General features: G+C 42.3%; 1 protein-coding gene across 1 annotated transcript; it reads left to right on the top strand.

Moving 5' to 3' along the window:
• The first annotated feature begins 9,998 nt into the window (after positions 1-9,998).
• On the top strand, positions 9,999-10,373 carry LOC147884860 (cell number regulator 13-like). The gene has a single exon (XM_087397225.1). The coding sequence runs from the start codon at positions 9,999-10,001 to the stop codon at positions 10,371-10,373; it is 375 nt and encodes a 124-aa protein (XP_087253351.1).
• Positions 10,374-14,621: the final 4,248 nt, after the last annotated feature.

Here is a 14,621-nt window from a genome sequence, read left to right as displayed (position 1 = left end):
ATATAACTCCGTAGATATTGGTCCTCACTTTGAATGGATAATTTGCACACTTCACTCTGCCTCTTTCACACTACCTCACCCCACTCTCACCCCGGTTTTTATCCTCACCCTCGGCACATGAGGAGAAATTCCTCCGATTGTCAGCCCTTCACGCAGGATCTAGCTAAGGTGGCAAACGGAAGGCCAAACCTTGCCTGACCCTTGCAATCAGACTACACAGGCAGGCAAGGGTCACGTAAGATCCGGCAACCAATGAAATGCTGCCCTCAACCTCACAGAAGACTCCCTGAGCATGTGGTGTGCTCGTAAATCCAGCAGGCACCTTAAATCAGAAATGAAATTGAAGACATACCATGTGCCCAAGCTATCTGCTCCAGCGTTTGCGGTGAATATTATGTTGCCAACGAGAAGTAGTTGCATTTGCTACATTCCATGATCCTGAGTAGTAGCCAGGATTTCCCTGAAAAACGAGCCACTCTTGAACCACATTCGAAACTCGATGCCCGCAGAGTGCAGCCCCATGCATGGTCGCTTGGAGGTCACACGGGCCCCACACCGCTCATAGCTTGTTCAACGACTCTACATTCAATCAGGCTATTGATGTGAGACAGATAGCTTGGGCACATGTGTGGCTCTGGCTGCAATACGTTAGTGTACTTGCCTATCGGCATCACGAGCACATGCTTGCCCTTACCTGACAGAACCTTATCAGAGGTAGGGGCACATGTTCCGTTTGTAGAACAAGACATCATTTTGCAGGAAGAGAATGAAGTGGCAGCAAGCTATTCCTATGCAGTCCAATTGCATAGGTCAAGCAACAAGTTGCCTTCTGTTTGCATTCCGATTGGCACATCCTGGAATCTTTACTTGTTGGACCCTAAATCGTCGCATGCGCCTATCCCAAATATCTTGCTAGATTCTAAACCTTTTTTGTATAAACTTCTGGCCCTCGAAAGGTCATGATTCGTGAAACACAAAGGCCTCCTTGGCTTTCTAAAAGCTTGGCTCCACCAAATACTTTCTGTGAGGCTGGCATCCCCCCTTAAACTTGAGCGACCTCTCCAATTCAGCAATTTCACACTAACTTTCTAGGCCGAGACCATACCCGTGACCAATTCTGAGCCAACTACGCAAATTGGAAAATCTGAAAACAAATTTTCATACCATATAAGGCCTAGCTACCAGGAGCCCACCTCTCTACCTTGGCCTTTCTCCATAACTTCCACTCACGGAACATCTTCCTTGAACAACCACGGAATACATGACCTGGCACATGTCAGTACCTAACCCGTCGCCCTAATTAATTAATGTCAGTCAGCTATCTCGCCAGTCAAAAATGTGTTGACCCGGTGCCAGTTTTTTGTCGAATAGAGTGCAATCTTATTTTAAGATTCTCCCTTTAATTTATGTAGAATTGTTATAAGGTAAAGAGTGTGTTCTAAAAACTGTAAGTATATTCTATATTTTTCAGTCTAATGAAAAGTTTTCAAATTTATAGGTGATTTAACAAGTATTAGGATATGTTTAAATAAATGAGAAAGGAGTAGCGTAATACATTTGTTCCTCCTATTTGTTTTGGCCCATTTTATTTTATGCATAGGTTAATCCTTAAGCCGAAGTCTAAGAGGGGTGCACATTATAATTGAAATTCAAGAGGGCAAGATAGCTCTTCCCCAAAGGTTCAAGAAAATATTTGAACCCATAATCTTATATTTCCCACATTGACCTGTACCACTAGGTTGTACCACTAAGCTATAGAGAAGTATAACGTCTCTAAGGATAACCATAATATTATAAGCGGTCCCTCCTCCCCCTCCCATTTTGGCATATCCCTTCCTCTTTAATGCCCCCTTCATAAGTTGTCCCTCCCCCCCTCCCCAATCTCAAGTGGCTCCCTCTTTAGTTGAACTTCTCCCATCCCTTGTTTATCCCTTAGTTGAATCATGGCCTTTCCTTCTTCCTTTTCATCCCTCTTCTTTTCTCCACAACTAATTAATAGGAATTTCCCATTTTTCAATGTAAGGGGGTACATTCTAGATTTGTTGCTTTGAAAATAATAGATATTATGATTCGATGAGGCATGTTAGGGTACTTGCTTTGGGCGACAACATCATTTAAACGTTATCAATATGTTATGAAAAATTTAAAAACACAAACAAGCATAATGAGCTCAACAAAATACAAAACAATGCAAAATTTTTGATTTGTTGTCATTTAAAAACTAGTGGGCTACTTTAAATAAATATAAAAGAAGTGGCATATTTGAATTGGTTGCTTTATGGGGGGCTTTTTTTCTTTCTTAAATATGGAAGGGAGTTGGGTTTGTCTTGGATGGTAAATAGATTTTTGTTTTTAAATAAAACAACTGAGTATTCTTGTTTTTTATGACATCATCAAGTATATTGAATATGGTAGGTAGGTGAGTTTTGACTTGGATGGTAAATGGATTTTGTTTTTTAATAACATAATCAATTATATTTGCTTGTGATGACATCATCATGTTTATGGTGTGGTTGGAGAGAGAGAGAGAGAGAGAAGAGAAGAATGTATTACCATCCACGAGGGGACATATATGACCCATGGAACCCATAGAGTACGGAGTACAAAGTCTCCCCCTCCTTTTTTAAGAAAGGGGATGCGGATCACTAATGTATACTAATGTGCAGCACCCTCAAGGGTCACTCTACATAAAAAAGTATGTTGATGAAGCCCCTTAGGCGAGACAGGGTAGTAGATGATAGAACATCTGCAAGTCAATCATGGCCGTCTAAAAGCTCCACAAAGTGAGCGTGTATGTTGGCATAGCATAGACACACCATGATAAAGTGCTCCTCTGTCTCTGTAGCCCACGTGTCATAGAAACGGCACCACCTCTCCTCACAAGGGATATGTAACCATGTATCTCTCTCAACAGCCAATGAGTGTGATATCAGCCACACCAGAGCAATGTGTTGCCTGTTATGCATGGGTATCGGTTCGTGTATGTATGCCTGAGCACTCTCCTCTATTTGTGTATAAGAATCCCAATAGTGCGGGTTGATGAACTCACAATAGTATTCAAACTTGGTTCTCTTATTAGTAGATGCACCCAGTAGGTCCGTTCGAAAAGTACTCATGTCCACACCTTCTGGCCATATGTCTAAGTAATGATCCGCACCCCACCTCATGAACCAATCATGAATATCCAAAGCCAACCAGAGGATAGAAGTTTGCTTTTATGATTCTTTTGTGGTTTAATTCTTTCCAGCCAAGCCTTTTTTGGCAATCTATCATCATCCATTTGTTGCACCTTAAGCAGATAGCAGAGAACCCTCTCCATAGCATGAAGCTCAATTGGGTGGCAGCCCATCTCTACAAGCAAGATGGAGTAGGGGGTCATGCTCTTGATGCCCAAGTGCCTTCTAAGAAATGACCTTTGCATTTTCTCAATATCATTCAACGTAGACATGGAGATGTTGCCACCCCAAATCTCAACCCCATATAACACTATTTGTAAGACATATGCATTGAAAAGCATATGGCATACATGCCAACCCCTAATATCATTGTGGCTGCAATCACTCTCAAACAGGTAATATTTGCCACATCGAACATCTAATCGGTGCTCCACGCATTGAGAGCATTTGGGATTTGCAAGCACATCAATACCAAGATATTTAAAGGACTGTAGCATCTCTATTTGTTGCCCCTCATATTATATGACTGCAGGGTCCTTTGGCTGCTTTGTTTTGACCACCATAATATTTTGTTTTGTCTACATTGACAACCATCCCATTATCGGTACATAAAACTTTCATCACCGTCATCCGTTGTAAAGTGGCTTATTCATATGCAAGAAGACCACGTCATCTACATAAAGGAGAAGCGTTTTTTATTTAAAAAAAGGAGAAGCATTATAGCCAAAAGTCCTATTTTGGGGAAATCAATCCCCTCCTCAAATCACAATCTCATTGGCCATCTCCTCTAGCCAATCAATACATAACCCAAAAAGTGTGGGGGAGAGCGGGCACCTTGCTTGAGACCCCCATATTGCTATCAAATGCTTCTGACATTCTGTGTGCACCTCTAAGTTGGCATATCACTCTGTTGTACACTAGATAAACACCACTATGAATTTCTGTCAGGACTCCCAAGTGATACATCCGTTCCCATAGCTTATCTCGCGATATCGTGTCAAAAGTCTTCTGGAAATCAACATAAGTAGCAAATAATGAGATCTGCCTTTTAGCCGGTATTATAACAGGAAGGATAAAGAGAGAGAGAGAGAGAGAGAGAGAGAGAGAGAGAGAGCTAAGCAACATGTGCCTCAGAAGGTTAGATCTAGATTCTTGGCACATTTCTGGTCTAGTGAGGAGCCACAAAAGATCGCTTATTTCTCTTGGATGGTTGCCCATAAGGGTCTAACCATCGGCCCATGGTTGGACCAAATGCATGTAGATGGATAGTGTTACTGACGGATCCCTCATTGCTTATGGACATGTTCTAGAGCATAGAGGATCTAGTTGGGATCTCTTGCAATCATGGCTTGAGTAAAAAGGACTTAGAGGGATTTCACTTGGGGCATGGTGGCCTAGTTGATAGAGAGGGTAATGCCTTCCCAATCGATGAGTTCTCCCCAGCTTATAGGATACATAGATAGAGCATCCTCACAATTGAGCTACACGTCAACATCGACCCCACATGCTCAGTGTCATTGACTCTGCTCTCTAGAGGACAATGTGTGGGAGAGAATGGCCAACATTACGGCATGGAGGGATGCTGGGATCTAGAGAAGTTGTTGAAATGCATGAGTGTCAAGGCTTGGCCTACCAGTCTATTCTATATTCTCATGCTGCGAGGGATTCGCTAGTTGTATAGTTCTCCTCCCTTGTTGTTAGACCCTATTTCAGAGCTAGTTTCTTTGTTACATTTCCTACAATGAGCGCCTTTGAGACTATTGATTTGTATGGTTGTTTTACAAGCATTAATAGAAAGTTATTTTCTCTAAAACACACGCACACACACATAGAGAGACAAGGAGAGAGTAGTAGCAAATTTGTCTTTTGAACAGTCTATATAGTACATGAGATGCTTGAAGGTTGTCATCAGTGGTGTTAATGACTATGTAGGGTGATTGTTATGAGAATGGGTTTATAGTTTATATGATTACATGTGTTGCTTTGAACTTGTAGGGCATAGTATATTAAAACTCCATGTAGATGCCAACACTCGTTGCATTTTTTATACAATTTGTCAATGTGAAAATTGTTAGGTTGAAGTTGCTTAAGGATGCATAATTCCTTTTTTGTTGGCCATTGTATGTTCCTCCAATGAGATCAAGAGTTGCAACTTTGGTCCTCTTTGGCTCTAAATAAATACATTTGGTGTCCAATTTATTTGTACTCCTATGTTGTGCAAGTGGTTCCCTTCACAACGTGTGTGTTATTTATATTTGTATTTAAGAATTCTATTCTAGTGATTGTATTACCATCTTATTTTGTTGTTCCTTTGACTGTAGTGCATTCCATCCACTAATCCATGTCCCCTATTTTAATTTCCTATGCAAAGCTTGATTACTATGTTTCTTCTTTTAGTTTTAACACTAGTTTGGTAGATGAATAAAACATAAAGTGTCTTTTTCAAAGTTCCAATTTTTTTATATAAAAGGTTTGAACTTCTACACAATGTAAGTACCGTTCAAGACATATTGTTGACTTGTTCAAGAATATGGAAAAATACTTTTATAGAAAAAAAGCTATGACAAAGCCTCCGTTTCCTTTGCAACAATTACATGGTTGCTATTTGGACTCATACAAACCATTTCCTAAACAAAATTCAAGCATATAGCTCTATTAACACATCTACTTCAATTTTTAAAAACATAGTTTTAGTATAGAAGATAAAATTGGGTGGAACTTTCAATATTGAAAAATATCATATGGTATTAAAAAATTGAATAAATATGTGCATAGCGTAATTGGATATAGTCTACTCAAAGTTATATACCTATGAAACCTAGATTTAATAGACATAACAAAAGTTTAAACCTAAAAACTTTTGTTTTACATAATACAACCTCAATGCTCATTTTTTGACCTTTGGATTCGAAAGATCATAGTCTAGTAAAATGGTGTGTATATGGCATTGAAACTTTTGATATCTCATATAATGCTCTTATATTACTATAGGGTGCAAGTACGTTAGTGTGCTATGCTTTTTAAGATTTTTAGCATGTATCAAATAGCATATGTAGTTAGCACTTGAAAGAGAATATATTTTGGCTTTGAAATTAGAAATCGTAATCATGCAAGCAAATGCACGTACAAAGTCAAATCATGAAAGCTTTTTGTGTGTGCATGCCTTCCTAATCCAATTCGAGTTTACTCTACAACACTTTTAGTTTCAAGACAACGAAGTTGCCATTTTGCAAACAAGCGTCGAGTCATGAAGCCCATGGGGCCCGCCAACAGAGGGGAGTGGGGGAGGTGGGGAGAGACGACGTCTTCACATGAACTTCACACAAAAAAAAGCTCAGATGCTGAGAGAGACTTAGGCTCGTCACTCCCGCGAAAAAGGCTCAAGCATCCAGAGCATGCAGGAGGAACAAACAATGTTTCGACTCAAAGAGTGGACTGTCGCTCTTCTCCACTAGGACAAAAGTTGTGCACCAAGTAGCGTGTAGGAACAATTGACTCTAGCTCTTCGCCCACTACAAAAAAGGGTAAAATTTGACTCTCCTTCGGAGACACACATGAGGTCTCCTTTAGAGAAGGGAAAGAGCTCTTCAGGAGGCTTCGATAGGATCTCTCTCTCTCTCTCTCTCTCTCTCTCTCTTTCTTTCTCTGTGTGTGTGTGTGTGTGTCTCCATCCCCATCTTTTAATTTTCACCTTTGATAATTTTGCATGTTGCATGTATGCAGGCCGTTGGAAATCTCCCAAGGTGGTATATTTGATGCAATGCAAACTCTATCATCTAGTGGAGGAATTCAATACAGAATATGGCCTTGCCATGGAAGGTTTTGATCCTAAATAGTTGAACTGGGAGTAATTGACCGACTTCGAGTGGTTGAGTGTTTTCAGTTATGCCAAGGATCATAGTCAGTATTAGATCAAATGCAGCAGCATTCGAAGGGAGGTGTATAAGGAGTTGATGTTATTTCATCATAAAATATATTAGAAGAGCCCTCCCACCAACATGGAGATAACTACTGCATTTTGTGAAAGAGTTTGGCCCTATAGCGTTGTTGAGTGGGTTGGCCATGCATTTCAACTAGGCAGCATTTACTGTTCAATATTTGGAAGACCTGTGAGATAAGGGATACTATGGCAGCCATTTCAAGAGATGGAGGATACGTAATGAGGACTTGCTAGAAACCAAAAAGTTGTTTGAGGACGTAGTGGGCGATGAGGAGTACGTACCATCAGATGGCATGGCTACCACCACAACAAATACTACAAAAGCCACAACCCCCTCTCATGAAACACCTTGTGAACCCTTGCAGATGAAGGGAGTATGCCATGGTAGGTCTCCAATGCCCCAACCTAGTGACTTGGACAAAATAAAGGACACTGTTCTTTATGCTAGGGGGATCTTGGGAAAGGCTCGGGAGGAGGTCATAATTGCACAACATGAATTAGAGGCTGCAAAGATAGCATAGGCCAGTAGCAGTGATAGGGTGAGCCCAGCTGTCACAATGCTAAGAAAGAGGCGAAAAGAAGCATAGAAGGAATTTTGCTGCCTACCAATGAATGTTGAGGTTGTTGACAAGAGGCAATTTGCACTTGAGATGGTCATTGACACTGTGAAAACTACTCTTAAAACACTTGGGGCCTCCGAGACAAAGGATCTTCACCTAGAGGACAACAATGTTACTGTGCTTTAGGTTACTACTAGAGACTTTAAGTGTGCATAAAATAGCAGCATTTTATGTTTATTAGATGCACAACTAATATTGTTGTCTCCTCTTTTATAGATTGATGTGGAGTTGAAGGAAAGAAAAGTCAAGAAATGTAAACATCAATTGCAGTTGGTGCTACAGATGAAGAGGAAGGTCCAATCATCAGACCCATCAGGCATCATCACCCCCCTTTATAATGTGGCTATGGGCACAGTTGTAGCATCTGTAGGAGGTCGTGTGCAGATGTAGCAGAAGGGTTGCACCACAGTGGATGCAATGGTTGTGGCCTATCACTTGAGTTTGATCAGCATGTTGCCATGGTCATGTTGCCTTGTAGGCATATGTATCACTTTCTATGCTTTGCGTGACGACGACTGCTTGCTCGCTAGGGACTGCATGCAATGTTTCAAGTTGAGGGCAAAAAATAACCTCTAATTGGTTGAAGGATGGCAATCAAAGGGTCTTTAAAACACCAAACAATGGTGATTAATTATAAACACCACACTAGTAATCTGATATGCTTTGATATGGGTGCTCCATCTTTGTACTACATGGTTTGATATGAGAAGTTAGCTATTTCTAGCATGCTTACTATGTGACATTTATTGTGCTAACTTACCTAGAACTCTTACAAATATTGTATGGGAACTAGCTTCATTGTTGTGATTATTCTATGATACCTATCTCTAGATTATGCTAACTAGCAGCTCATTCTGTGTAGATGCATTGCTAACTAGCAATGTAGTTTATTTTTGCTAACATTGTATGCTAACTAGCACTTGTTGTTAGTATGCTGATCTAGCGCTATAGTGTGCTAACTAGTAGTATAGATTGCCACCTAGCATTGTAATATGTTAACTAGCATTATAGCATGTGAACTAGTACTGATACTATGCTAACTAGCATTGTAATACTATAATTGGCATTATTAAGTACATGCTAATGAGCATTGTAGTATGCTAACTAGCACTATAGTATGCTAGTCAACAACTGCTAGCTAGCACATGCTAGTTAGCATGTTAAATATGGGGTACGTCTTTTCTCTGAGCGTCTTGGTTTGAGCACATTTTTCTGAGCATGGCCTATATTGTGATTTCATAGACAATTTTATCATAACATCACACACCATTTAGTCATAAAACTACCCCAAGAAGACACTATATACATTTCTACCCCACAAAGATGTCGCTAACATCACACACCCTTTAGTCATAAAACTACCCCACAAAGATGTTATATACATTTAATTACATTTCTTTCCAATAGTATTTAGGGCTTATAAGATCCCTTTATTCACAAAACTACTTTTCATGTCTACTTCATTTCAACACCCTCCACCTATATCATCCATCATTCATACTATCATGATAGATAGTGATTTATCGATGAAATGATTGCAAGTCACATGGTGAAGAATTTAGGGTGCAAATTTGCATGCATCTATGCCGAAACATTTATTAGTTGCATCAAGGAGATACTTTAAGATTCAATTCACCATGATGATCATTTGTACACAACTCATAGTTTTGACATGCAAGCCTTAACTAAGATATGACATGATTGTCACATCTCTAGCAAATAGAAAAAGTTTTATGAAACCAACATGCTCAAAATTGAATATGCGATATTGAGATTAATATTCATGGTGGGTACTCACATGATGTACTAATAGTTCTTCAATATAATTACTACATCTCTAGCAAATGAAATAGGTGCAAGACACCACAAAAGTTATGCATGTTCAATACTAGGGCATCACAAGCAAAATGAATTGCTTGAAGGGAAAAACTCATGTCAAATCACTAGACTCAATCTTCTTTACTGATGTCATCCACATAGATACTACAATGATGCCTCAGTTGAATGAACATCAATCATGACACATACTACTGCTTGAGTGAAAACAAGGCTCTCAATTAACAATGTAAACCATCAAAGACAAAAGAAAATCTTGATTATCTCCATGCAGCAAGGTGAATTCTTACTTGTGACTCATAGAATCTTCCATGTAGCTATCATTTTCCACAGAGGAAGCATTATGTTTGTGGCCAGAATTTTCTCATTAGTCTGTTTCTGCAGGAGCACGTCCATGCAATAGAGAAAGACCAACATGATTATACAATGGATGAGGAGGAGAAAATGGTTCAAGATACCATTCTGAAATTAGAGCCCACTGATGTAGATGCTATACTCTTGCAAAAATCACTTGCACGTAGCTACCCCGATCTTCCTTTTCAAGAAGCTCTTCAAAAAGAAAAAGAGAAGCTTCGAATCGAGCTACAACGCATGCAGGAGGCAATGGATCTTGATCAATGTGATGTTATCCAACATTTGATATATATCACGGATTCTGCAAACGCCTACTCTAAAAGAAGGTTAAGACTGAAGGATTCTGCACAAGATATCAAGCGGCGGGACAGTGACGGAGGAGATACTCCTTTGGAAAATTCCCTCTTAGATCCAAAGGTGCCATGCTACTCCCTTCAGGGTCAATAAGACTATGGAGGGATCGATGTACCAAGTCCTACCCAAGCGGCCCACAATCTTGACCCTCTGCCACTCCAAGTTCTCTAAGTCCACCTCTGTCTCCTTATTCATCTCCAAATCCACCTACAGTAGTGAGCCTCCCAATCCCATCCAATAGAAGCAAGACTGGGGGGGCCAAGAGACTTCCAAAAGAAGGTATTTGGACCAGTACCCTAGTCCATGAGAACTGTGCTAACTAGTAATGGAGGATCCAAGGGCTCTGTAATCCCTCCCACCAAACTCTCGAGATTGGGGGGGCCAAGAGACTTCCAAAAGAAGGTATCTAGACCAGTACCCTAGTCCATGAGAACTATGCTAACTAGGAATGGAGGATCCAAGGGCTCTGTAATCCCTCCCACCGAGAGTTTGGGATCGGCTCCTCAATCTCCTGCATCATGATGCCTGATCCTCGAAGATAAGAGAGAGCATGTATGTGGGCCTCTGTCTCTCTAGGAAGTCTTCTCCATGTCTTGAAGGATCTAGCCGTGGTCTCACTATGCCCAACTGATATGAGTCCCCTGCCCAAGCATGCGAGGCTCTGCATCTACTACAGAGAGCCCTTCCCTGTCAACAATAGAGCCTCAGAGAAGATCCACCTATAGGACTATTGCCACCTACTGTCCATCGATGCGAGATGTATTTCCAAGAAGCCCCACTGGAGAAGAAGCTTCTAGGGTTCCACCCTTGGGGTGAGGCCTCTCACTTACCAGCTTGCCTAAGAGGGCTCTACTCTACATCTATGGATCAATAATACCAAGTCCACCATGTGCCTAGGGCAAAATCACTATCTACCAAGCCACCCTGGCCCTTATGTTGCATGTGTTGTCCAATCCTGACTTGAGAAAATTCCAAAGCAAGTGCCATAGCTACCCATGCAGCCTCGGTGAAAGCACCAACAATAAGCAATATTCCAAGATGTGGCAAGGAGTACCTGGTTCACTACTAATGCTTGGCCTACAAGTGAGAGTTTCATGAAGCTCCAGTATAAGAGCTTCTGCCAAGCACTCTCCAAAACCAGACTGAACTGTTGCTCTGCCAAGATGTCGATGCCTATAGGACAGCCCAGTTATCTGGCCCTCTCGCCCTTTGGAATCCACCAAAAGCCAAAATTTGTTCACCAAATGTGAATATCTTGGCTTGCCTCCCTACTTGTGGTGAGGAAGCCATTAGACTTGGTCCAACTTATGCAAGCTCCAGAGGCCTCACAATAAATGGATAGTGCTCCTTTGACCCTCTCTAGACTAGCTATAGAACCGTCAACATAAAGCGCAATATCATTTGCATACTTCAAATCTAAGAGCTCCTCCTCTTGTCGGATCGTAGACTCATCCTTGTAAGGCCAAGTGCCTGAGAATGTAGAAAATAGCCCAGGGCGTCCACCACAAAAGGAAGAGATAAGGAGCCAAAGGGCATCCCTATCTCATTGAATGGGAGAGCAGAAAGATCTTGCCTAGATGGCCCCCGATGATCACCTAGCCGGAGCGGCCTATATAAAAAGAGGTGAAAATGCTCTAATCCATCCCTTTAAAAAATGGAGTCTCTGCATAGTTCCCTACAAGCCTCAACTCTGTCATATGCCTTCTCGAAATTGAGAATAAGGATAGCGAGAGGTTGTGCCTCCTTCTTGGCCTAGTTAACTGCCTCCTAGAAGGTAAAGATATTATCCAGGATGCTGTGCTCCTAGACAAAGCTGGTATGCATCTCTTGAATGATATCTGGAAGGTAGGGTCTCAGGCATAGGCTCAAGACGTTAGCCAAGATCTTATAAGCTGTATCAAGGGTAATCGATCTCCATTATTAAATATCTTCTCTATCTCCTCCCTTCAGAATCAAGCACATCCAACCTCTGCTCAAGGAATGTCTAAGGGATCTTGAGTTAAAGATCTCCTTGCAGGGCTAACCAGAGTGGGGTGGAGAGGTGCTCCCAAAAGCAACAAAAAAAAGGTTAGGGTCAAACCATCCTCTCCTTTGCACTTTTGGGCTAGAAGAGCCTGTAAGGCCTCCTGCAACTCCTCATCTATGAAGGGCTCCTCGAGGTATCTGCTAAGAGTTTGTGAAACATTTGCCCCTGGGATTCCCTATGACACTATAGCTAGATCCCAGCTGACCATGGTCTAGAAAAACTATATGGTCATCCTGTCGCCATGTTGGACCCATCTGGCCCCATAGGAGTGGTAAGCAAACTTTGCTCTATGGACCTCCAAGTCCTGTAGCTCCAAGCATGCGCACTCTAGATGTTCCCTAAGCCAGGGACCCCGGGTTTTGGGGGATTCCATGTCTGGGGCTGCTCCAAATAAAGAACTATCGGTAAGTGGTCTAACATCATGGTTCCTACTAGAATGCCGATGGAGCCACCACAAAGTAAACCCTAGTCACCAATATAGAATTTGTCCAGATGCTCAAGCAGCCCATCATGCCATCTTTGGCCAAAGAAAAGCATAGGTTGTGCTTGGAAGCCTAGTAAACTCTGGCTCCTGCCAAGGATCCCTGACAATGATTGCAAAAATGAATTGCTCCCAAGTACTCACTGGCATCTCTACGAAAGAGTCTCCTTCTTGCTTATCCTCCATGAACTAAAGGTTATTGAAGTCTACCGCCACAATCCATGAGTCCACCTATAGGAGGAAATCTGTGAGCTGCCAGTAGATAGGTAGGTGGTGTTGCCATTGCATGGCTTGAAATGAGCTCGCCCTGTGCAAAAACCTCAGGGGCTAGTGAAATGCATACCCCACCACTCTTTCGAACTACTGGGGACCAGATCTTCCGGCCCCTCTTATGAAGAGGTGACGGCATGCTATGTCTACTATTGAGGACATGTGCTCTGGAATCAAGAGAAAATCAACTGGCCTACCTACCAGAGCTTGCTGCAATTCTTGGTGTAGAATTAGGTGTGGCTTGCTTGTGCATGGGAGCCTGCTCTAGGCAGCTAGATTTTAGTGGCTTTTCTAGGGGTTTAGAGGGTGAATAATCTGTGTCCATGCATCGACGAACCAACATCCCCACTGGCTCAATCACCACCCTCTCAACCCAATACTGCATAAAAGAAATATTTACACCAAAAAGGTCGACGTATCGCTGAAGCATCCAATGAAGCTGTGAAAAAATCATCTCTGATGGTAGACAGATCACACCTATGGCCAAGCTTGACCTAGGCTTTACTGGAGAAAAGCTAAGCTAGAAATACAGAGAGCAACCATGGGCCAACCAAAGATCCATAACCTGACATCCCATTCACTCATCCACCATTTGGTGTACCTGATAGTCCACTTCTCCATACGTATGGAGGCACAATGGAGGATCCAACTTGAGTGGGTGTAGGAACCCATCATGTTGATGCCTCCTTTTTGGGGCTGCAAGATCGAAATGGTCAGCTCTAGAGGCATAGGGTACGTATCCGGGATCTCCAAATATTTCCAAGGTCCTAGCTGCCAAAACTCCCTCAGCAAAGGCCGGCCCACTTGCATGTGGATGTCTGAGGACTCAGTCTCAAAACGCCTCCTCTCGACCGTATGAGAATAAGCTGTATCCTGTGTGCCCAAAGCACGACCTTGCAATAGATGGGGAGATGTTAGCATAGAAGATTTTGCATTCCCTTACTTACAGAAGAAGATTCCATTGTTTGTGGAGCGATGCTCGAGGAAGAGGCCTTGGGCGAGGTTGTTGCTGTTTGTGGGGAGGGAGAGGGGGTTGGCAGGGGGGCGAGTGATGGTAACCACCATAGGAGGGAAAGGCGGACACGGCTAAGGTGGGGAAGGCATAGAAGGTAGTTGTGGAGAGGGGGAAGGTGGATCCAAGGGGAATGGGGAAGGTGGCTGGGTGGAGTCTACCAATGTTATAGTAGAAGTTGTAGAGAGTCGATGCAGTGGTGGTACCTATAATCTTTGCGGCTCCCTCTCTAGTCTCTGAGGGGGCCAAGGGCACTGGTTCTCTGGGGGTCCCTGATGCTCACTTTTGGTTTGCTGTGGGTCCTATGGTGGGTGCAGAGTCTCTCCTCTAGAGGGGCTTGAAGAATGTCCCGAAGTCGAAGGCTCTCTCTCTGGGTCTCGTAGTACACCTATCTGTGGGCCATCAACCTAATCTCCCTATGCTTGCGCCGCTACCTATACTCTCCTCTTTACAATTGGCGCATTGCCATTGATTCTTTCTGGCCCATTTGTTATGCTGCTTTTTCCCTACCTTGCTCCACCTTACCTTTGAGGGATCCACCCAAGGGGTTTG

This window comes from Dipteris shenzhenensis, chromosome 26, assembly GCF_047967505.1.
Source record: "Dipteris shenzhenensis isolate YYH24624 ecotype China chromosome 26, Dip_SZ_1.0, whole genome shotgun sequence".
Taxonomy (NCBI): Eukaryota; Viridiplantae; Streptophyta; class Polypodiopsida; order Gleicheniales; family Dipteridaceae; genus Dipteris; species Dipteris shenzhenensis.
The sequence above is the reverse complement of the archived record's forward strand: the minus strand, read 5'-3'. Positions and strand labels throughout refer to the sequence as shown.

Bases quoted from the DNA above. Each gene is read 5' to 3' on its own strand.
- LOC147884860 (XM_087397225.1), top strand. From the start codon at position 9,999: ATGGATGAGGAGGAGAAAATGGTTCAAGATACCATTCTGAAATTAGAG.